The 24,453-nt window shown below is 42.2% G+C and overlaps 2 protein-coding genes across 3 annotated transcripts in view; one reads left to right on the top strand and one right to left on the bottom strand.

Annotated features, from left to right (window-relative positions):
* Positions 1 to 18,010, bottom strand: part of wbp2nl (WBP2 N-terminal like) — a 33,992-nt gene extending 15,982 nt beyond the window's left edge. The window contains exons 1-2 of one of the 2 annotated variants that reach the window (XM_068019486.1): positions 17,892 to 18,010; positions 2,695 to 2,803 (exon numbers count right to left, since the gene is read on the bottom strand). In XM_068019486.1, coding sequence (XP_067875587.1) covers positions 2,695 to 2,803; positions 17,892 to 17,953 — 171 coding nt within the window. In that variant the 5' untranslated portion in view covers positions 17,954 to 18,010. Of the gene's footprint in view, positions 1 to 2,694; positions 2,804 to 17,836 lie in introns of both variants that reach the window. The other variant, XM_068019487.1, reaches the window with a different exon arrangement.
* LOC137353331 (CD276 antigen-like) overlaps positions 17,601 to 24,453 on the top strand; it is a 53,366-nt gene continuing 46,513 nt past the window's right edge. The window contains exon 1 of the mRNA XM_068019479.1: positions 17,601 to 18,112. The gene's annotated coding sequence lies outside the window, so the exon portion shown is untranslated. The remainder of the gene's footprint in view (positions 18,113 to 24,453) is intronic.

Below are 24,453 nucleotides of genomic sequence, written 5' to 3'. Positions count from 1 at the left end.
AGTCAGCATGGATTTACGAAAGGGAAATCATGCTTGACAAATCTACTAGAATTTTTCGAGGATGTAACTAGTAGAGTTGATTAGGGGGAGCCAGTGGATGTGGTTTATTTGGACTTTCAGAAGGCTTTCGACAAAGTCCCACATAAGAGGTTAACGTGTAAAATTAAAGCGCATGGGATTGAGGGTAGTGTATTGCAATGGATAGAAAATTGGTTTGCAGACAGGCAACAGAGTAGGGATAAATGGGTCTTTTTCTGAATGGCAGGCAGTGACTAATGGGGTACCGCAGGGATCGGTGCTAGGACCCCAGCTATTCACAATACATATTAAATGATTTAGATGAGGGAACTAAATGCAATATCTCCAAATTTGCAGATGACACAAAACTGGGTGGGAGGGAGAGTTGTGAGGAGGATGCAGAGAGACTTCAGGGTGATTTGGATAGGTTGAGTGAATGGGCAAATGCAGTATAATGTGGACAAATGTGAGGTTATCCACTTTGGTAGCAAAAACAGGAAGGCAGATTATCTGAACGGCTATAAACAGAGAGGGGAATATGCAGCAAGACCTGGGTGTTCTCATACACCAGTCGCTGAAGGTAAGCATGCAGGTCCAACAGGCAGTAAAAAAGGCAAATGGTAGGTTGGTCTTCATAGCGACAGGATTCACGTACAGGAGCAGGGATGTCTTGCTGCAATTACACAGGGCCTTGGTGAGGCCACACCTGGAATATTGCATGCCGTTTTGGTCTCCTTATCTGAGGAAGGATGTTCTTGCTATAGAGGGAGTGCAGTGAAGGTTTACCAGACTGATTCCTGGGATGGTGGGACTGACGTATAAGGAGAGACTGAGTCAGTTAGGATTATATTCGCTGGAGTTCAGAAGAGTGGGGGGGATCTCATAGAAACCTATAAAATTCTAACAGGGCTCGACAGGAAGGATGTTCCCGATGGTGGGGGAGTCCAGAACCAGGGGTCACAGTCTAAGAATACGGGGTAAACCCTTCAAGACTGAGATGAGGAGAAATTTCTTCACCCAGAGAGTGGTGAGCCTGTGGAATTCACTACCGCAGAAAGCAGTTGAGGCCAAAACATTGTATGTTTTCAAAAAGGAGTTAGATATAGCTCTTGGGTCTAAAGGGATCAAAGAATATGGGGCGAAAGCGGGAACAGGTTATGGAGTTGGATGATCAGCCATGATCATAATGAATGGCGGAGCAGGCCCAAAGGGCTGAAAGGCCAATTCCTGCTCCTATTTTCTAGGTTTCTATGCTCCATGGGTGCTTCCCAGAATAGATCAATGAACTGCAATAGGAGCAGGAATTCCATCTGAATTCTATCCCCAACACATAGCCTGAAGATGGCACAGGCCAATTGTACTTCCCCAGCTGAGATTAAGAAACCCAGCCAAGACTTGTGACTGATCATCTAGACCCTTATTTTTGAATCAAACATAAGTAGCAAGGAATTACCATTAGCTTCATATAAATATTAAGAGTACTAGCTTAAACAAGTTACTGAAATTAAATTATTAGAATCAAGTCGATGATTTTGTCTCCCCAGATTTTAACTCAACTAACCAAGGGTAGTTTATCAAGGATAAGTCAATGCAACAAAGCTGAATTGTTGCTCAGTTACACAGTAGTCCCCGTTTAAACAAAATGCAACAGACTAGAAGAACAATAGTTTAGTCACGACGAATTGATAACAGGTAGGGAAATTCTCTGTCTTTATACAGCATGGGTCTTTAGTCCAAGAACATAACCTCAAACACTGACAATATTTACACATTCACTGATACCAAAGGTTGTCAAAAGGAATTTGGAGGAGTTCAAGAACACAGCTATAGAAGGTAAGTGAAAAGGTGGCTATAATTTTTATATTTTTTTGCTGCAATCTCTGGAGTTTGCTTAATTGCCTTCAGGGATTGGGAAAGAAATTCCCCAAAGTTAAATTTCCAGAAATTAGCCCACTTTTTATCTGCAGCTTCCAGGAGACTGCATGACTGGTAAGGGTGAAAGAGGCTAATTGATTGCATTATGTCTGGATAGGAATGGCTAAGTGGACCAGTTGGTCTTTTCCTATTCTCTTTTGTATGCTTATGGGACTACTCAAGGCCTAACCTCAAAGCACTTGAAAGCTTCAAGCCTAATCATCTATGGCATAACCAGCCGCCATTTCACTTACACTGGGGACAGGGGCATGGTTGGTGGGGCGGGGGGGAAAGAAGATAGAGAAACCTTTTGTTCTTGCATCACATACAAAAAGAACACTTGGCAGACAACTACTCATTGTATTACCTATAGATTAACAGCTGAGTTAAGCTGTTAGGTTGTTAACATTAACTTCCCATTCTAATCGCTGCCTGCCATTTAGCATCTAAGAGATATATTTGCTATTTGTATTGTTTGAGGAAGGAAAAATAAAGCTTCTACTTTTGGAGAATATTAGTACAAGAGAAAGATTTTGCCTTATTTGCCGAATTGGAGGTGAGAAGCCATTTTTAAACAAAAATATTTAAAGAGCACGTTAGGCAGAGCAGAAAGAGCTTTCTTTACATTACATTTAAATTGCATTATACCTGAACTGACTGAGCAATAACAGGTGGTAACTACACCACCGGCATTGGCTGTAAAGCAAAACCAGTTATTTATGAGCACTGTACTACAGGCTATAACTGTGAAAAGGACCTTACCCTGTATGGGGTCAAATACAATGTGCCCTTCTTGGTTCCCTTAAAGAAATCAGACTTAGCAGCCATATCACTGAATGAAAGCTCCACATCTTTGCACTCTTTTAAAAAGCTGTAAAAGAGGAGAAGAATGAACAAACATACACCGGACTGAAAGGACTCAACAAATATTACATGTAAATAAGAGATTTACTTTTCTTCCTCAAACTTAACTGGCCTATCCACCCTTTCCAACCAGACATGGCCTGTCAATAATACATTGGGGATATGCACTGGAAGGCGCGCCTTGTGCGAAATACAAGATGAATTTTGCTCTGTGACTGCACAGTACCAGGTAACGTTACTCCAAGAAGGACCTGCCTCAGTGCATAGACATGCATTTGGTTTTCTTCCCCAGCAGCCTAATGGATGCTAAGTTAAATGCTCACAGAGAACAGCAGTAGAAGAGCTACTGTTGGCCTCAGCATCCCCACCTAGAATGGCAACAGTGGTTGGGGGGGCGGGGAAAAGAAAGTCAGCATGGTACCCGCTCATGAGTGGCCAGTGTTGGAAAGGGTGTGTACACCGCATCAGGCTCAGCTTTGATAGCTTTCACTGTCAAAAAGCTTCTAGAGGCCCACTGATGAAAGCTGGTTACATCAGCAAGGTATCAGAGCTGCTGGTAGTCATGGAATGACAACTCTACAAACAGGGTGTCATGGAAAGAGCGGGAGACGACTGGAAATAAATTGGGGTATATTTTAGCCAACTAATATCTGAAAAACTTGGTTCAATTATACCCTTGCTTGGCTCCACAGGCATATATATTTAAACAAGTGGCCTAAATTCCTATTCAGGAGACACCCTCCTTAGGCCTCCCATGATTGCCACAAATCTGAAAAGCAATACCAAATTCCACATGAGATTATTGACAACATAAACATGAAATATTGTGCAATAAACAGGAATCATTGTTCAGAGAAAAACTGATACGCTGAATCATTATTTGCTTTGAACCCATCAACTGGATAAATGTATCCAGATTTTTTTCTTTAAAATGGTAATACATTATTTTTAAGCTTCTATATGGAAATAATTTCACATTTGGAAAATGTAGAATCTCTCTACGGCTGGCATTACTACCATCATATACAGCTCCCTTTCTTACCCTGGCTAATGCACCAATGATGAAATTTTGATTTCAAATTCAGAAATACAAAAGATTGCATCAGCCACAGCAACTGTGCGTGTGGATGAGGGTAGGGAAAAAGAGGAAGGAAGGGAAGAGAGAAAGGCACAAGAGAAGACAATGAATTTGAAAATTCTAGAAGTAGTCACTTTTCTTGCTGGTAATTATCAATTTAAAAGAAAAAAAAAAGAGAAATACAAGACTACCAATCTAAATTAGACATACAGCCAACACAGTAATACCATCTACCAGCAGTTGGATATTCTGAAAAAGGTGAATTTTTGGGACTAGTTCCCACATTTGTTACAAGACAGAAAATAATTTATTTAAAAAAAAAAAGTGACCTTGTTGACCTCCAGCATGAAAAGACTCAGCTCCAAGCAGACTTGGGAGAGAATCGGAGTATTTCCCATTAGACCTGAGCAAGTTCAATTTTGCAGGCAATGTGCTGCAGTTACAGCACCAATCCCTTTTCCACTTTATCTACGTGAAACATTATTGCTCCACATATATACACAAGTTATTGGATGTTGTTATATCAAAGATTATTCCATCTCACCCCCACTCCACACCCAAACTTTCCAGTCTACGTTTTACTAATCTGATTACTTGGCTTTCCTGCATTACAAATTTCTTCCACAAACTTCTCCTCCATAGCCCCTGTTATTTACAATTACTCCTGTCAACCTTTTGTTCAGCGGTAGCCGTCTCACCCAAGTCAAAAGGTGTGGGTTCAAGTCCCACTTTAGACACTTGACCACAAAAATAGAAAATGACCCTCCAGAGCAGTACTGAGGGAATGCTGCACTGTCAGAGGTGCCGTCCTTCAAATGAGACTTAAAACCAAGGCCCCATCTGTCTTTTCAGCTGGATGCAAGAGAACTGTTTGAGGAATAGTGTCCTGACCAACATTTATCCCTCAACCAACACAAACTAGATTATCTGCTTATTTATTTCATTGTTGTGTGGAAATTGGCTGCCATGTTTTCTGAACTTCAAAGTACTTCATTGGCTGTAAAACTGCTTTGGGGGATCCTGAGGTTGTGTAAGGCGCTCTTTGGTAAGTCTTTTTCTCCATTCCTCCCTCTCCTGAAAGGCTGATTCGTACTGGAGTCAGATCCATCCAGGAGAAACAAGCATTAGAGCAGAAGGACAGGTTAGGGCGAGTGGCCCAAATAAGCACTGTTATATATAACAGTGGGCGGCACAGTGGTTAGCACCGCAGCCTCACAGCTCCAGCGACCTGGGTTTGATTCTGGGTACTGCCTGTGCGGAGTTTGCAAGTTCTCCTTGTGAATGCGTGGGTTTTCGCCGGGTGCTCCCGTTTCCTCCCACAGCCAAAGACCTTCAGGTTGATAGGTAAATTGGCCATTACAAATTGCCCCTAGTATAGGTAGGTGGTAGGGGAATTGAGGGAAGGTGAGAATGTGAGAGGGTAATGGGATTAATGTAGGATTAGCATAAGTGGGTGGTTGATGGTCAGCACAGACTCAGTGGGCCAAAGGGCCTGTTTCAGTGCTGTATCTCAAAATAAATAAAATAAAATAAGAGTATATAACAAACTGAACGAATTTCAGGTGCAAATTCAACTTGAAGGGTATGACACCATAGCCACTATTGAGACATGGTTGCAAGATGGTCAGTACTGGGAACTAAATATAACCCCAACCCTAATGCAGGTTATAAAGGTGTACAGGAAAGATAGAGAAAATAGTAGATGGGAGGAGTAGCCTTTAAATGATTAAGGATGAAATCACTTCAATGATGAGAGGATATAACAAGAAATTAAGTAGGCAAGGGAGACTTTATGGGTAGAATTAATAGAAATGGATTTAAGACTGTACCAGGAGTTTTGTGTAGCCCTGATAGCAGGTTTGAAGTGATAAATTGTATAAATGCAGAGATTAGACAATCATGTAGCAAAGAGGAGTGGTCTTAATGGGGGAAAACTTAACTTTAATATAGATTGTGATAAGACGACTAGCACGTCAGTAAGTTAGCAAATTTCTTGAGTATATCCAGGATAGCTTTCTGCAACAATATGTCCTAGAACCAAGAGGGACAGGCCATATTAGATTTACTACTGAATAATGAGCCAGATTTCGTCACAGCCAGACAGTGCATGAACATTTATCGAATAGCAATAAGATCAAGGTAGCATTTGAAAAGGGAGAAACGTAAATCAGCTACCAAGATTCTAGATTTAGGCAAGACTGACTAGATCAGATAGACATGGTCCACAGTAAACTGCGAAATTTAATAGGTAAAATGACAGAACAGCAGGAGCTGTTCAAAAAAGAATTTAAATGTGATCCAGAACCAGAGTATACCCCTAAAAGGGGCAAGATCTCTTCTTGCCAAAAATTACTAAAGAGGCAAGAGACATCATAAAACTAAAAAACATACAAAAATGCAAAAGAAAAGCGCAATTCCTGGCAAATGGGAAAGACGAAGAACAGGAAAGGTGACAAAACATAGTAAGAGCTACAAAAGGGAGCATAAGAAACTTGCAAGGGATATTAAAACAACTTTTTTTTAATAATTAGGAAAAAAAGGTGATTAGGAGTAATGAGAGCCCTAGAAAACAGCAATAGAGTCAATAAAAATAAGGAAATGTTGAAGACACGTTGAACAGTTACTTTGCGTCAGTACTTACTGTAGAGGAAGTCAGCGTGCTGAAAATTCCAAGGCAACTAATATTTAATCAGGCACAGGGACTCACCAAAATTAACCTAAGCAAAACAGTAATTAAGAAAATATTGGCACTGTAGAGTGACAGATCACCAGAAGCGGATAGTTTCCATCCCAGGGTTTTAAAGGAAGTAGGCGGGAACATTAGGACATCTGCAAAGTTCTCTTGAATCAGTAATCATCCCTTTAGATTGGAAAATTGTGCAAGTCACTCTACTATTTAAGAAAGGTGAGAAGAAAACCAGGGAATTATAGAACAGTTAGCCCAACTTCTGTCATCTGGAAATTAGTACAGTCAATGGGAATCAGGGGAAAAACTCTCCGCTGGTTGGAGTCATACCTAGCGCAAAGGAAGATGGTTGTGGTTGTTAGAGGTCAATCATCTCAGCTCCAGGACATCACTGCAGTAGTTCCTCAGGGTAGTGTCCTAGGCCCATCCATCTACAGCTGCTTCATCAATGACCTTCCTTCAAATCATGAGGTCAGAAGTGGGGATGTTCGCTGATGATTACACAATGTTTAGCACCATTCGCGACTCCTCAGATACTGAAGCAGTCAGTGTAGAAATGCAGCAAGACCTGGACAATATCCAGGCTTGGGCTGATGTGTGGCGCGAATGTTACTTGCTACTTAAGTGCCAGGCAATGACCATCTCCCCTTGACATTCAATGGCATTACCATCGCTGAATCCCCCACTATCAGCATCCTAGGGGTTACTACTGATCAGAAACTGAACTGGAGTAGCCATATAAATACCATGGCTACAAGAGCAAGTCAGAGGCTAGGAATCCTGAGGCATGTAACTAACCTCCTGACTCCCCAAAGCCTGCCCACCATCTACAAGGTGCAAGTCAGGAGTAGGAATACTCTCCACTTGCCTGGACGGGTGCAGCTCCAACAATACTAAAGAAGCTCGACACCATCGAGGACAAAGAGACCACTTGATTGACACCATCTACAAACATTCACTCCCTCCACCACTGATGCAGTGGCAGCAATGTATACCATCTACAAGATGCACTGCAGCAATACACCAAGGCTCCTTAGACAGCACCTTCCAAACCCACGACTTCTACCAACTAGAAGGAAAAGGGTAGCAAATGCATGGGAACACCACCACCTGCAAGTTCCCCTCCAAGTCGCACACCATGCTGACTTGGAACTATATCGCCATTCCTTCACTGTCGCTGAGTCAATATCCTGGAACTCCCTTTCTAACAGCACTGTGGGTGTATCTACCTCACATGGACTGCAGCGGTTCAAGAAGGCAGCTCACCATCACCTTCTCAAGGACAATTAGGGATGGGCAATAAATGCTGGCCTAGCCAGCGACACCCACATCCCACGAATGGAAAAAAAAAATTAGAAATAGGGTGACTGAACACCTTGGAAAATTTTCCGCTGATCAGAAAGCACCAGCATGGATTTGTAAAGCCTGGCCAAACTGACTGAGTTTTTTTGAAGAGGTGACTATAGTGGATAGGAGAGTGCCTTTGAGCATTATTTATAAAATGCCATCTGGAAGTCCATCTAAAGTCCATCATAACAGACTGTTAGATAAAGTTGAAGCCCATGGAGCTGAAGGCAAATTATTCACCTGGTTAGGAAATTGGCTGAGCGGCATAACGGGAAGGTAATTGAGAGGAGGGAAGTAGCGGTGTCTCACAATCTGCGTTGGGGCCTCAACTATTCACCGTACTTAGTAATAACAGATGATTGGCAAATTTGGATACATGGTTTTCTGTCCAATGATAAAGATAGGTAGGATTGTACGCAATGTAGATGGCAAATGGTGTAAGGGCATCCACTTTGGACCTAAAAAGGATAGAACAGGGTACTTTATAAATGGTGAAAATCTAGGAACAGTGGGAGGTCCAAAGAGACTTGGGGCTTCTGATCATAGATTAAAATATGAATAGGTACAGAAAATACTCAAAAAAGGTTAATGGAATGTTGGCCTTTATACCTAGAGTACAAGGGGGTAGTATTCACATTTCAGCTATACAAAGCTCTGGTTAGACCACACCTGCAGTTCTGGGCACTACACCTTTGGAAGGATATAATGGCTTTGGAAGGAGTGCAGCATAGGTTTACCAGAATGATACCTGGACTCCAAGGGTTAAATTACAAGGAGAGATTATACAAACTAGAGTTGTATCCCCTGGAATTTAGAAGGTTGAGGCTGATTCGATCAAAGTTTTCAAGATATTGAAAGGTGAACAGACAGGGTAGGTAGAGACAAACTATTTCCACTGGTTGGGGAGCATTATCTACAAATTAGAACCAGAACTTTCAGGAGTGAAATTAGGAAACACTTCCAAGCAGAAAGGGTGTTAAAAGCTTGGAACTCTTCTGCAAATGACAACTGATGCTAGATAGTTTTATAGTTAGCCAAAGGTATTAAGGGATATGGGGAAGCGTTAGTATATAGATTTAGGTCGCAGATCAGCCTTAGTCTCATTAAATGGCCTACCCCTGTTACAATGCTTCATGGGCATTGCCCACCTTTCAATATCTTAGTCTTTGATCAATTCTAATGAAAGGTCACAGACTTGAAACGTTAACTCTTCCTCTCTCCACAGATGCTGCCAGACCTCAGTATTACCAGCACTTTGTTTTTATTTCAGATTTCCAGCATCGGCAGTATTTTGCTTTTATTTCAATATCTTACCTGGTCATCGTTTTTCACATGCTTGAGAAACAGTGAGAAAATCACAGCTGCAGATGAATCTGTCTGCGCACGAGTTGGTGATTGGGAACGGAAACCATGGCTGACTATTTCTCCCCCTCTCAAGTCAACTGAAGGATTCCCACTGAGATCAAATTAATTAACAGCTCCTTGTTTTACTATTTGCAATATAAATATGCAAGCAGTCTTTGAACATTTGACTGAGTTGGGAAAGGCAACAAATTGAAATGTCTCACAATGGATGACTTCAACCAGGAGTTTATATTAGTTCAACGTTTCTTTCTAAAACTTTGGTCCGTGTTTACACCAGATAACTCCATGCTTGCCTAGCTTGACCGATGCTTTCTGACATATAGCCAGTTATGCTACAATGCATAACATTACAGAATGCTTTCTAAAATTATAAAACCATTTGAATTTACCATGTCATTAATCTGAACTTTATCTTTTGAAAGCAAAAGACTTCCTATTATATCCAAGATTTTTTTTTAAACAGAAGAATTTGTATATATTTGCTGAAGGTTTGTAATTCATATCACAACTTAACTGTAATACACTAATTGCTCGACTTCGACTGGAAGCTACTAGTCTTTACTATCCAGTATTGAATAGCATTGTGCAAGACCACATTAAAACCAGTAAGCAGATTACTGTAAGTAGGATCATTGTAAATCCTTTAGGGTATGCATCTCCAGTAAGGTCAGTTTCCAGATCAGAGGGATAAATTCCATCGCTGCAGGAGTTCCTCAGGGTAGCATCCTACTCCCAACCATCTTCAAGTATTTCAATAGCCTTCCCTAAATCACAAGGTCAGACGTGGGAATGTTTACTGATGATTGCAGTGTTCAATACCATTCACACCTAGTCAGAAACTGAAGCAGTTCACACCCACCTGCAGCAAGACCTGGACAACATTCAGGTTTGGGCTGATAAGTGCCAAGTAACATCTGTGCCACACAGTGCCAGGTAATAACCATCTCCAATAAGAGAGAGAATTAACCATTGCTCCTTAACATTACCATCGCTGAATCCCCCACCACCAACATCCTTGGGGTTACCATTGACCAGAAACTTAACTGGCTCAGCCACATAAATACTGTGGCTAAAAGAATCCCCAAAACCTTTCCACCATCTATAAAGGACACAAGTCAGGAGTGTGATGGAATACTCTCCACTTGCCTGGATGAGTGTGGCTCCAACACCCAAGAAGCTCAAAACCATCCAGGACAAAGGAGCCCATCTGATCGGCACTCCTTCCACCAGCTTATACATTCACTCCCTCCACCACCGGCGCACAGTGGCACTAGTGTGTGGTGTCTGCAAGATGCACTTCAGCAACTCGCCAAGGCTCTTTCGACAGCATCTTCCAAACCTCCCACCTGTGCCACCTCGAAGACCAAGGGCAGCACACGCACAGGAACACCACCTGCAAGTTCCCCTCCAAGTCTCACATCCTGACTTGTAACTATAATGGTTGTTCCTTCGCTGTCGTTGGGTCAAAATCTTGGAACTCCCTGTTACAGCACTATGCGTGTATCCTACATCACAGACTGCAGCAGTTCAAGGCGGCGGCTCACCACAACCTTCTTCAAGGGTAGCTAGGGATGGACAATAAATGTTGGCCTTGCTAGCGATGCTCACATCCCATGCACAATTTTTTAAAAAACAGGAAAAAGTTCCACAAAAAACACAAAATTGCAACAAGAGTGCACCTCTTAAAAATGTTTGATATTGGCTGTTCCCCCTGGCTCCTAAGCAATGCCACAGATTTTGAACTCTGATTTATGGAATAAGGCTTTGTAGCCAAATACATTTTACACTAGTAAACACAGTTCATAAGCAAATTACCAAAAACCTGCAAAAGGGACACAGATAAACAGTAGAATTATGCCAGATGCTGTTCAACATAACGTAGCACATTTCATAAGCATAAAATGGCAGATGTGACTATAATCTAATGGAGACCTACAGTGGGTTTTTGTGTGGATCCTGTTAGACGAGTCATCAAAAAGCTACTTTACAAGTGTTAAAAGAAACCAAAAGGCGGCTAAAATAAATATGATACAGGGCTTCATCACACATAGTTTAGAATGTAAAATCAAGAGAGCATTCTATCATTGTACAGAGTGCTATTCAAACCACATTGAGAGTGTTGAGTTCAGTTCGGAGTGCCCCACATTAGGAAAGATCGCTTTCTTGGTCATGAAGATCCACTAATGATTCATCAGGGTGATACTGGGGATGGAGTCACTTAATTATGAGACTGGGAACGCTTGGATAGTTATTTCCTGGAAGCAGATGGGGTGATCAAATTGAAGTATTAAAATAAATAAAACCAGGAATGGCTGGAAACACTCAGATCAGGCAGCAACTGTGCAGAGAGCAGTTAATGCTTCAGGTCATTGCCCTTTGATTAGAACTGGAAGATGGTAGAGATTCACAGTTCTTAAACTGTGAAAATAAACAGGATTGAGAGCATATATAGGAAACAAAGTGACTGCTAGTCAGTGAATCTAGAACAAGAGGATATAATCTTTCAGCTAAGCCAGTTAAAAAGGAAATACAGAAAAAAAAACACATCATTGAGAATTGACCTTGATTAGATCACACCACAAACATTTAAACTCAAGGGAATACAAGGTAGGTTTACATAAACTATCCTCATAATTTAACCTTCAAGTCCTAATATCACTGGTGAATTGGCACAATATATTCCTCCCCTGCCCTAAGGTGTGATGCCCAAACTCAAAGCAGTTCTTCAGATGGGGTCTGATCAAGGCTCTGTACAAATGATACATCACCTTCCTCACTTTCACATTCCCATCCCATTCAGATAAAGGCAAACATTCCATTAACCCATTTTGATTTATTTTTGTACCTGTGAATTCATTTTTAGTGATATATGTATATGGATAACTAAATGCATTTGCTCCTCCAAAGCCCCTAGTCTCGCAACATGAAAAAAAAATTCTGATTTGTCTTTCCCAGATACAAGTAGATAAGAGTCAGAGTTATAACAGCACAACCATAATAGCCATTTGGCCAAGTCCATGCCAAGTGCCCATCCAATTTCCTTTTGAAATCATTGATCAGCTCCATTTCCACCAAGTTCCAGGCCATTACCACTCGGTGTTAAAAAAAAAGTTCACCTCACATTCCTCCTATACCTTTTGTCCCAAAACCTTAGTAGATAACCAACTGCTTCATATTAAATTCCATCCAACAGTTTTTCCCACTCACCTTATCTCTATATCCCTTTGTAACTTACTGCACCTCCATCTAAAAACTTGGATATGCAATACTCTATTCAGTCATTAATATAGATTAGATTAGATTAGATTAGAGATACAGCACTGAAACAGGCCCTTCGGCCCACCGAGTCTGTGCCGACCATCAACCACCCATTTATACTAATCCTACACTAATCCCATATTCCTACCAAACATCCCCACCTGTCCCTATATTTCCCTACCACCTACCTATACTAGTGACAATTTATAATGGCCAATTTACCTACCAACCTGCAAGTCTTTTGGCTTGTGGGAGGAAACCGGAGCACCCGGAGAAAACCCACGCAGACACAGGGAGAACTTGCAAACTCCACACAGGCAGTACCCAGAATCGAACCCGGGTCCCTGCAGCTGTGAGGCTGCAGTGCTAACCACTGCGCCACTGTGCCGCCCTAAATATACAGCGAAAAGTGGAGAACTCAGTACAAGACCCTGGGGAACACCACTTGCCAATCTCACCAGAGAATAAACCCTTTACACTGAATCTCTATCTCCTACCACCCAACCCATATCAGACAGTTACCTCCAATGCAGTGTGTTCTCATTTTTATCAATCTAAATGTGCAAAGCCTTGTCAAATGCCTACTGGAAGTCCATAGAGACAATATCCAGACACTGCTTTATTCACATGCTAGTGACCTCCTGAAAAAAAAATTGGGCTACTATAGTCAGACATGGCCATCAACATTGTGTGTGTGCGTGCGAGAGAGAGAGAGAGAGAGAGAGAGAAGGGGCCGCACCGCTGAGCAGAAACATCAAGTGGCTCATTGCAATGCCACGCCATCATTTACAAAGCTTAAGTCGGATATGATGAAATCTTAGCTTCAACACTACTCAAGGCCATTCAGAGCTGAGCAGTCCATCTGATTGGTGCCCCACCAGTGGACTCAATATCCAAGCCCTCCACTACCAGCCAAGTATGGTTGCATTATGTACTGTCTGCAGGATGCGATACAAGATGCCCCAGTTCCTTGACTTCTACCACTGAAGATGACTAGAGCAGTAAATCATGGGAACACCAAAAACTCCAAGTCACAGACCATCTTAGATATATACCACCACCCATAATTACCACTGTCAAAGTCCTGGAATCCCCAACAGAACACCTTCAGCACAAGGACTGATGTGATTCAGAAAGGCCCACAGCTACCGCTTTCTTCTGACAACTACAGATGGGCAATAAATACAAATTTGTCAAAGTTCATTCTATATTGGGCAAACAGTAGCTCAAGTCTAAACTTTTCAGGAGCTGACTTCTCAAACAGGGCAATAGGATTCTGCATGCCAGACACCCAGCAGACCAAACTAAAAACCCATACCCCTCTGTTGGTTATTACTTGCATAACACTCCTATACAATAAAGGTACAACAGAACTGTTCATTATCCACACTTCAGTTATCCTCCGAGAATTATCCTCAACGCTTCTGGAGATTAAATTCAGTTCATGTTATTTCTGTTGTATTAACCTCATTCCACATGGAGGCATTGTGAACCTACACGGTGCAAGATATAAATCGGAGCACTCTCAATCATCTGTTAATTTCCATTAACTACAGGGAGGATAGAAGAGGGCTCCTAATCCCAATTGCTATTCAGTGACTTGTCAGGAAGTACACGTGTAGATGTTAGCTGAAGATTGGATTGGCCTTGGTCATGAATCCCCGCTTCGTGCTCATAGAACGTTTACAGCACAGAAAGAGGCCATGTCTGTGCCAGCAAAAAAAAAAAGCCATCCAGCCGAATCCCACTTTCCAGCGTTTGGTTTGTAGCTTTGCAGATTACAGCACTTCAGGTGCATATCCAAGCACCTTCTAAAATTAGATGAGTTTTCTGCCTCTACCACCCTCTCAGGCAGCAAGTTCCAGACCCCCACCACCCTCTGGGTGAAAAAAAAAGTTTCCTCATCTTCCCTCTACCAATCACTTTAAATCTACACCCCCTAGTCACTGACCCCTGTTAAGATGAACAGGCCCTTTCCATCCACTCTATCCAAGCCCCTCACAATTTTGTACATTTCAATCAAATCACCCCTCAGCCTCCTCTGCTCCAAGGAGAATACCAGCAGCCTATTCAATCGTTCCTCATAGCTGCAATATTCCAGTCCTGGCAACATTCTCAAATCTCCTCTGTACCCTTTCTAGTGCAATTATATCCTTTTTGTAATGTGATCAGAATTGCACACCAGTACTCCGGTTGGGGCCTAACTTATGTTTTACACAGTTCCAGCAAAACCTCCTGCTCTTAGATTCTGTGCCTTGTGTTACAACCAGGTGAGAAAGATGTCTAGGGGTCCATTACTGTCTTCATCTGGTCTTATTGTAACGGGGTTTAACTTTAAAGTGTTTTGAGCTCCCCCTTTGTGAATACTTGTTCACAGCTTTCCAATTATAAGGCAAAGAAGTGAGCACATCAGCTTTTTCTTAAGTTTAAAGAAAAGTGAAATTTATTAAACTTAAACTCCAATAGGATGCATGCCTATGGATATACGACACGCCCATGCTAGCATGCATACGCGATACATGCAAATAGGGACAGAAAAAAATAATAAAATGGAGAGGTATGAGGCAATTTCAGAAGAGTTTCTGGTTTACTGTGCTGTGTTTTCAGCTCGCCAGAGAGTCCTTGATTGTAGACAGCTCTTACTTTTTGTTGGGGGCCAGTATTCTTCGTAAACCTTGTTCACTGTAGGGGACTTTTCTCTTAGTGTTCCTTTGTCTTCAATGGTTTCCAATGCTGGTGTGAGCGAGATGAAAGCAGACAGGAGAGGGAGGTTATCAAACCAGGAGCTTTCTGATCACAAATTCCCTGTTGGAAGTTCAAATTCAAAAACTCCAACAGTCAGTCATGTGACCAAAACTGGTCTGACCACTTCTGCGTATTTGGCCATCTTAGTAGTTAACCTGGGATGCTTCAACGTCTGGTAATCTAAAGTCCATTGCTGGTTGAATGAGTCAGGGCTTGGTCCTTTGTCCCAAAACTGTATGTTACTATGAAAATGTCTTTTCAGTCAGGGGCTTACAAATTTAAGTTTTAATGTTAATTTGGCGAAATAATGTGTGCCTCAGTCTTGGCGGGTGGGGCGGCTTGCATGACACTTGGCTAATAAAGGAAAGGATTCCGAAGAAGGGTCACTGACCCGAAACGTTAACGCTGCTTCTCTTTCCACAGATGCTGCCAGACCTGCTGAGTGACTCCAGCATTTCTTGTTTTTGTTGTAAAGGATTCCATATGCCTTCTTAACCACCTTATCGACCTGTCCTGCTACCTTCAGGGATCTGTGGGCAGACACTCCAAGGTCCCTCATTTCCTCTACACCTCTCAGTATCCTCCCATTTATCGAGCTTTATGCCTTGCATTTGGGAAGGTCAAACAAGACTTTACAATTCTCTCGGTTAAATTCCATTTGTCACTTTCTACCCAACTGACTAGTCCATTGATATCTTCCTGCAGTCTGCTGCTATTCTCCTCACTATCAACCACACAGCTAATTTTTCTGTCGTTGCAAACTTCTTGATTCATTCCCCCTCCTCCTCAACTACAACGTCTATCATCCCCCTCTTCTGTGAAGACAGACACAACGTATTCGTTAAGAACCATATCCACATCTTCCACCTCCACAGATACGTTCCGTTTTTGCTCTTTTATGGGCCTTACTCTTTCCTTAGTTATCCTCTTACGCTTAATGTATTGATAAAACATCTTTGGGTTCTCCTTGATTTTATTGTGAATATTCCTTCATGCCCTCTCTTTGCTTTCCTAATTCCTTTTTTGATTTTACCCCTCTATTTTCTAAATGCCTCTCAGTTTTTACAGCATTGAGTTCTTGGTGTCTGATACAAGCTTTCCTTTTCTGCCTCATTGTAGCCCATTAGTTCCTCGACATGCATGGGGGCTCTAGATTTGGCCATCCCACCCTTCCTCTGTGGGAACATATTTAATTCTGAAACCCCAAAACTCCCCTTTGAATGCCCCCCACTACTCTGACACTAATTTACCTTCAAGTAGTGGTTTCCAGTCCACTTTTGCTAAATCACTTCTCAGCTTAGCAAAATTGGCCATACCCCAATTTATAACTATAACTCAAACAATCCAACATTCATTGTCTACATTCAACATGTTAACTAGCCCTTGGACAACAGGGCAGGGGTGGGAGAATTTACTACAATTCAGTTTGACAGGCAATGAAAAGACGAGCCACTTCAGAAGTTAAAACATTACTTGCAGTATCAGTGACTAACCGTGAATTTAGTTTAACAGGATTGCTTCAATATACAGCATCACCATTGCTGCTCCATAACCTATCTGTCCCTCCCCCAAGCTTATTTATTAATGAATCTAGAAAACCAGCAATGTATAATATATCAAGATGTTAAAGAAAATAAAAAAAAGTCAGTGGCATTCAACAAGAAACATTTCAGTGGACAGAAATATTACTGTTTGCAGTTGGTGGCTAGTAAGTGGTGTTTGGCAGTCAGTATCTACCTGTGAGGGGAGTTGATTTTCAAATCACAATACACCAGAAATTTCTGAAAAGTTCAATCTTTTTTTTCACTTTTCTAGTACTTACAGTTGAAGATTTTATTTTTAAAAAAAAGTTGTACAAAGCGATATTCTAAGTTGAAATGCACTGGTTGAAAGACTGGTTGATGCAGATATAATACCAAAAGGGCATAGAAGAAATATTTGAAGGGCTACGGGGAAAGAGCAGGGCAGTGAACAACTCTTTCAAAGAGCTGGCACGGACATGATGCGTCAAACGGCGCCCGTTTATGATATTTAACTTAAAGTCAAAGAAAGTCACTAGATTCAAATCCCTTCATTCTGCAATAAAATACTTGTTAAACAATGGAATCAAGTCCGTTTAGGACAGCACTCACCACCCCTCCCCTCCCTCCTCCCTCTCTTATGCAACCAGTCTGATGACAGCATCCTCGTGTTTACATCCCTTTCCAGCAGGGGAGGATCATTCTGACTGACAGCGGTGTCCACCAATAGAACCTGAATGGGTCTGAAAACAGCCAATCAGCATGAGAGAAGGGCGGATTCAAGGATTGATTGATTGACATGATTTGGTGCTGCGAACAGGAGCTTTGTACTTGCCCCGCGCTCCCCGCCCAAATTAGGTAAAACTGGAGATTACAATGTTCATTGGCACCGACATCAGCAAGATTAATTCAACCAAAAAACCTGCCCATAATTCTCGAATTAAACGCAGATTTAAGCCGCCTACGTTAACGGAAAAGGAAGGCAGGCCCGGCATTTTAAGAATAAACAGGCCGCAGGCACCTGCGAAAGCGGCTGCGTACCGTTTACCAACGGCGACAACTCCCCCGCGTTAACCGGGGGGAACAAGCGCCTCACCTCTCGCCGTTATTGATGATGACGCCGCCACCGCTCTGCGAATGATTCCTGTTGAGCGCCATATTCCCAACGTCGTCTCCAAGACGTTAGGTGTTGCGGGCTGTGACGTCGCGCGTTTTCAAAGCACGCAGGGCGGGGCGGATCCGTCTCCATGGTTACCAGTGACATCCAATCGAGGGGGCGGTGTCAGGCACGGGCGGAGCATCACGTGTCTCAATCAGGTGGGTGTCAGCTGACCACGTGGCTATTGTTGATGGTGTTTGATGTGGTCTCACGTGGTTCCATGGTGGATTGAAAAGGGGGTTGAGAGTTGCAGAAGCAACATGTTTCATTTATAGAAACAGGAGGAGACTATTCAACTCCTCCACCTTGCTCTGCTATTTAATTGGACTGTGGCTGATCTATTTATGAAAAAAACTAAAATCTTAAACACTACTAAGATACGCCTATGTCGAAAGACCTTATAACTTCTGATTTAAAAATCTAACTCTCACATTTGCATACATATACTCAAAATTAACAGTACTTTAGTTTTTAATTAGCCGGCCGTTGAGAATGAAATAAAAAAAATAAAGTCTTCGCACGTTACGTTCCTGATGAATAGAGTCTTACAATGTAGAAACAGTCAAAGGTCGCTTGAAGTCGTCACAGTGGTCCGATGAAAAAAAAAGGTCCTTCCAAGATAGGAATTCAGCAGTTCGGCTGTCCTTTCAGATGAACACAGCAAATACCAATAATTTGTTAAGAAAGAAAAGCTTTTCTTATTTTTCTTAGGAAATTAAATTGGCTTGAAGCTTTGTAGCATTTTGAGAGAGGAATAATACAGCTTCTTCAGTTTAAATCACCTCAGAACTCTCTCTGCTCAAAACCAGTCTCTGCCAGCTAGTTTAAAGTCAAAACTGCAACATTGAATCACGTGATCTGTCTCTCCTGCTGCTGTTGTCTGGCAACCAGAATGCAACTGGCAGACTGAGTCTCCAGAACTTTCTATCTTGAAGGTGCTCTGATCTTTTTACAGTCTTAAAGGCACACAATATTTCCGAGGAGATAAAAAATAGACCGTGACACCCTTGAAGTTTATCCCTATCTTCTTCGCAATCCACAATACTTTCAAATTTTGTGTCATCTGCAGTTTTTAAAATTGTGCCATGTACACCCAAGTCTAGATCATTAATATATATCAGGAAAACTGGGGTCCTAACACTGACCCCTGGAGGATCCCACATATTTGGATTAGGAAGAGGAGACTTCAGTGTAAATTCTAGGCTGACACTTCAGTGTAGTGGTGAGGGAGTGCTGCACTGTCGAAGATGCCATTCTTCAGATAGGACATTAAACCAAGGACTCGTCTGTCTTCTCAGGTGGGCGTAAAAGGTCCCATGGCACCATTTTGAAAAACAGCAGGGATTGTACCCAAAGTCCTGTTTTGTTTTTGTTAAGGATATTTTAAAGAAATTTATGGTTAAACTGAATAAATGTTGGACCAGGTTTTTTTTTAAAAAAGAGAGCCATCATGAACACTGAGGGAGCCGGATTGGCAATGGTGTTGCTGGTTGTCACGTGGCTCGGGTTAGGCTTGAAGTGGAAACCCTGGTAACAGGGATAGAAAAGTGACAAGTGCTGCTTTGATTGGACAAGCCCAGTAGTAACAAAAAGCACCTGGAAGGGCAGAAAAAAATGACAAGCTTTCTGGTTTTGTGTCGGTGCGTGTGTGTTTTACCGTCTGGAAGGAGGTAAAGTCAGCTGTTGAAGTGTCAAAAAAGGACAGAAGATCTCAACCCAGCTCGCTTTCCAGAAACTCCCAAGAAAAGACCCTGTGAAGTGCACTGTATTGATTCATCTTGTTTCCTGTATTTGAAGAAAACCTGCTAAAAATAATTCTCAATGCTGCCTGAAGAGAACTGTTCTGGAAAATCCTAATGACCTGTCCACATGTACTCGGAAGTTAGACTATACTCCAGTTTGGAACAATATAGCTCATCTGCTGTTTCCTTCAAAACGAGTAACTAGTTAACCCAAATGTTTTTTGTCTGTAACAGAGCTCTGACCAAAAAATCCTTTCTTTCATTTTTTTTGGTTAACTGGTGAGTGTGTGTGTGAGTGTGAAGGGACTAAGGTAAAAAGGGACTTTAAAATTTGGTTAAGTAAGGTAGAAAGGGGACTTTGATCTGTGTGATATTGTTTTACTTCATTACTCATTAAGACTTGTTTCATAATATACTGTTAATTTTGTTGTTCAATAAAGAAACCTGGTTAGTGTGTTCTATTCTGGGGAAAAATAGTGTATCTGATTGACTGTTTCAGTAAGTGGGAAAATTTTTAAAAATATGTTATGACCTGTGGAGAAGTGGGACTGAATTAACAGTGCACTCCTCCCGCCTCAGTCGTAACACTTGTCATTAGTCCATTGTTGTTTGTGGGAGTTTGCTGTGTGCAAATTGGCTGCTGCAAACTACGTCACTACAATGACCACACTTCAAAGGTCCTTCATTGGCTGTTTAATGCTTCAAGACTTCTTGAGGCATTGGAAGGTGCTAAATAAATGCAAGTTCATTCATTACTGAGATCTTGGGCAGGAGAGAGTTTAAGATTGTGGTAGTTATGTTGAAGGAGTAAATTTGAATGTACATTTCTTGCTCTAAGTAGTACATTTTCATAGTCTTGGTATTGTCATGCTGTTTGTGAACAAGTTCTCCAGTTTTTTCAATATTATGAAATTATGGTGTAAAAACAGAAAGTGCTGGAATACCCAGTGCTAAGTGGGAAAAAAAGGTTTATATTTTGAGTGAAACTGAACATCAGACTGGAATGGTTGACAGACAGGAAACATTGATTGACAGATAGGAAATAAAGAGTAGGAATAAAAGGGTCTTTTTCCAGGTGATAGGCAGTGACTAGTGGGGTACCGCAGGGATCAGTGCTTGGGCCCCAGCTATTCACAATATATATTAATGACTTGGGTGAGGGAACTAAAAGTAACATTTCCAAATTTGCAGACGACACAAAGCTGGGGGGGAATGTGAGCTGTGAGGAGGATGCAAAGAGGCTCCAATGTGATTTGGACAAGTTGGGTGAGCGGGCAAATGCATGGCAGATGCAGTATAATATGGATAAATGTGAGGTTATCCACTTTGGTTGTAAAAACAGAAAAGCAGATTATTATCTGAATGGTGATAGATTGGGAAAGGGGGAGGTGCAACGAGACCTGGGTGTCCTTGTACACCAGTTGCTGAAAGCAAGCATTCAGGTGCAGCAAGCAGTTAGGAAGGCGAATGGTATGTTGGTCTTCATTGCAAGAGGATTTGAGTACAGGAGCAAGGATGTTTTACTGCAGTTACACAGGGCTTTGGCGAGACCACATCTGGAGTATTGTGTGCAGTTTTGGTCTCCTTATCTGAGGAAGGATGTTCTTGCCTTGGGGGGAGTGCATGTTTAGATAGAGGATCTGGATCGGCGCAGGCTTGGAGGGCCGAAGGGCCTGTTCCTGTGCTGTAATTTTCTTTGTTCTTTGTTTCTTTGATTCCTGGAATGGCAGGATTGGTGTATGAGGAGAGATTGGGTCAACTCGGCCTATATTCACTAGAGTTTGAAGAATGGTAGGGAATCTCATAGAAACCTATAAAATTCTAACAGGACTAGACAGGCTGGATGCGGGGACGACGTTCCCGATGGCTGGGGAGTCGAGAACCAGGGGTCACAGTCTCAGGATGCAGGGAATGCCATTTAGAACCGAGATAAGGAGAAATTTCTTTACTTAGAGGGTGGTGAACCTGTGGAATTCTCTACCACAGAAGGCAGTGGAGGCCAAGTCATTAAATATATTCAAGAAGGAGATAGATATATTTCTTAATGCCAAAGGGATCAAGGGATATGGGGAGAAGCGGGAACAGGGTACTGAATTAGACGATCAGTCATGATCTTTTTTGAAAGGCGGAGCAGACCCGAAGGGCCGAATAGACTACTCCTGCTCCTATTTTCCATGTTTCTAAGAGGCGAGTTCATTTATAGGAGTTAACTAAAGCAAGAAAGTAGTTGAAACAGCAGGCAAGTCAAAAGTTCAAATATATTGCTTTCACATAGAAACAGTTAACAGATTCAATATTGCATAAGAAGATTTTTAAATTACAGAACAGGTTGTAGCGTGACTTCTACCACTTAAAGTTCCTCCTTGTTATCATTTGTTAATTGTGAGTCAGTAATGGCTTAAAAATGGGAGGACTGTGAAGGCCAGAATCCAGAAAGAAAGTAAGGATTGAAGTTGTTGGCGTCAATATTCAGACCAGAAGGCTGAAGAGTGCCCAGGAGGAATTTGAGACACTATTTCTAACTACAGCATTAACCCTAATTGAAGCAGTGTACAAGGCCTGTGGTTAGGCCCCAACTGGAGTATTGCATCCAGTTCTGGTCATCCCACTTTAGGAAGGATGTGAGGGTCCTTGAGAGGGTGCAGAGGGGATTTACCAGAATGGTTCCAATGATTGGGGATTTTAGTTACAAGGTTTAGGTTGGAAAAGCTGGGTTGTTCTCCCTAGAGCAAAGGAGATTGAGGGGAGATTTGATAGTGCTGTACAAGATTATGACAGGCTTAGGTAAGTTAAGCAAGGAAAAACCGTTCCTGTAACTGATGGTACAAGAACTAAGCGACACAGATTGAAGGTTTTGGGCAAGAGATGCAGCGGGAATATGAGGAAGAATTTTTTTATGCAGTAATGACCTGGAACTCGCTGCCCACAAGAGTGGTGGAAGTGGAGACAATCAATAACTTCAAAAGGAAACTGGATGGTCACTTGAAGGAAATAAACTTGCAGGGCTACAAGGATCAAGCGGGGCAGTGGGAATGACTGGATAGCTCCATGGAGAGCTGGCCTGGACTTGATGGGCCTAATGGCCTCCTTCTGTGCCATAAATGACTGTATAACTCCTCACTTACCTTGCGAGTGCACCCATTGTTCTCTTTCTATGCACTTTCTCACATCCCCATCTCTCCATCCACCACTGCTACTCACCCTGATCCTTAAGCAGTTTGATGCCTTTCCCCGATAGTCACCTTCACCAAATGCACTGCATCCATCAGATGAATACATACCATTACAGTCACTGATAAGTCTGTTCATTCCCTCATTGCAGGAGAAGCGAACACATAACACGAGGGAGAACAACAGAGGTGGCCCTCCACAAATCTTACAGTTGACTATTGCAGAGGGGAAAACACTGGGGATCAGTGGCATTTCAGCATCTATTAGAGATGGGGAGACAGGGACTTCCCAGCTACCTGGTAAGACAATTAAATATCAGCAACCTGTATGTCATACAACACTCAGTCCTGTTGACTTGATTTCAACAGCGACTAAAATATGATCATCTTCACAATGCAAGTTACATATTCTTAGCGTGCCAGTAATAATTCATATCTTTTCTCTCCTCCAATGCCTTCGCATATACTTTAACAGTTGGTGGACCCTGGTCAACGATTCTTCAGAGGAGCTGATTCCTTCTGAGGGTGCATCAACATAGATACTTGCACTTTGGTGGATCTAGTTAGGCAACTAGTTGGGTTTTCACCTGATGACTCACAGATCACAAGTGAGCAAGAGCAGACAGTGGTGGCAGAACAGTTGTGGAGAGTTCGCATTGGAGAGCACAGTCCTCTCTGAGCTCTGCTTAGATGCTATACCCTGGGGGCCATCGATGAAAAGGTTAATCATGGAGGGCAGCAGAAAATCTGCGACGTACTGCAGGCCTTCCACACACACTGTCCACAACTGCAGAGAGAATGGAGGGGTCCAGCTCAAGCATGAGTGGGTTGTCGCTGGGCATTGTGAGGATGTCTTCTTACATGGATAGATTGGCCAACTCCATGGAACATCAATTGTGGAAATCATATGAGTCCATAGAGGCCTTGACTATGGCTGTGCAGGCTTTGGATGCCAACATGTCTGGCATCTTAAATAGGATGATAGACACCTTAGCTGTGGCCTTAAAATGTGTTATTGATATGCTCCAAGCTGCTCCCCTGCAAAGTAGTAAGAGTAAAGTGTGACTGGCCCATGAGAGGGATGATGTGAAAGGGAATATGGAAGTGGGAACAGCACTCAAAGCGGTCCCACTTCTCATTGTTGACCCCCCTCATTTAGTAGTTGACATGCTGCCTTGTGTCCAGCTGGCCAAGACTGCCCTTACACAGGCACCAATGTAGCATTCCTTGACCCACATGGTCTCCAATGCCCAGGGGTCATCGGCTAAGAGCATCTCGACACACATAGAAAGGATCTGACCCGTCTACCTCTACTGAGGCCATAGGGTTTGCACCACATAGGAGCAATGGGAACAGGATGAGTAACGCTTTGTAGTTCACCCAGGTTATGGACATGGGTGTTAATGCAAATGTTAGGTTACTAGGTTTCCGTTATTTACTAGAATCACATGAAATTTATTGCTTTTCACCATTTTCCCATGTTGGTAAATTCTTTGTTGCTGAGTGGCAACTCCCCTTTTCAGTTGCTTGTTGATGAATAGGAAGACATGAATTTATTGGACCACTGGGAGGGAACTGCATTGGGTG

This window comes from Heterodontus francisci, chromosome 41 (assembly GCF_036365525.1).
Source record: "Heterodontus francisci isolate sHetFra1 chromosome 41, sHetFra1.hap1, whole genome shotgun sequence".
Lineage (NCBI taxonomy): Eukaryota > Metazoa > Chordata > Chondrichthyes > Heterodontiformes > Heterodontidae > Heterodontus > Heterodontus francisci.
The sequence above is the reverse complement of the archived record's forward strand: the minus strand, read 5'-3'. Positions and strand labels throughout refer to the sequence as shown.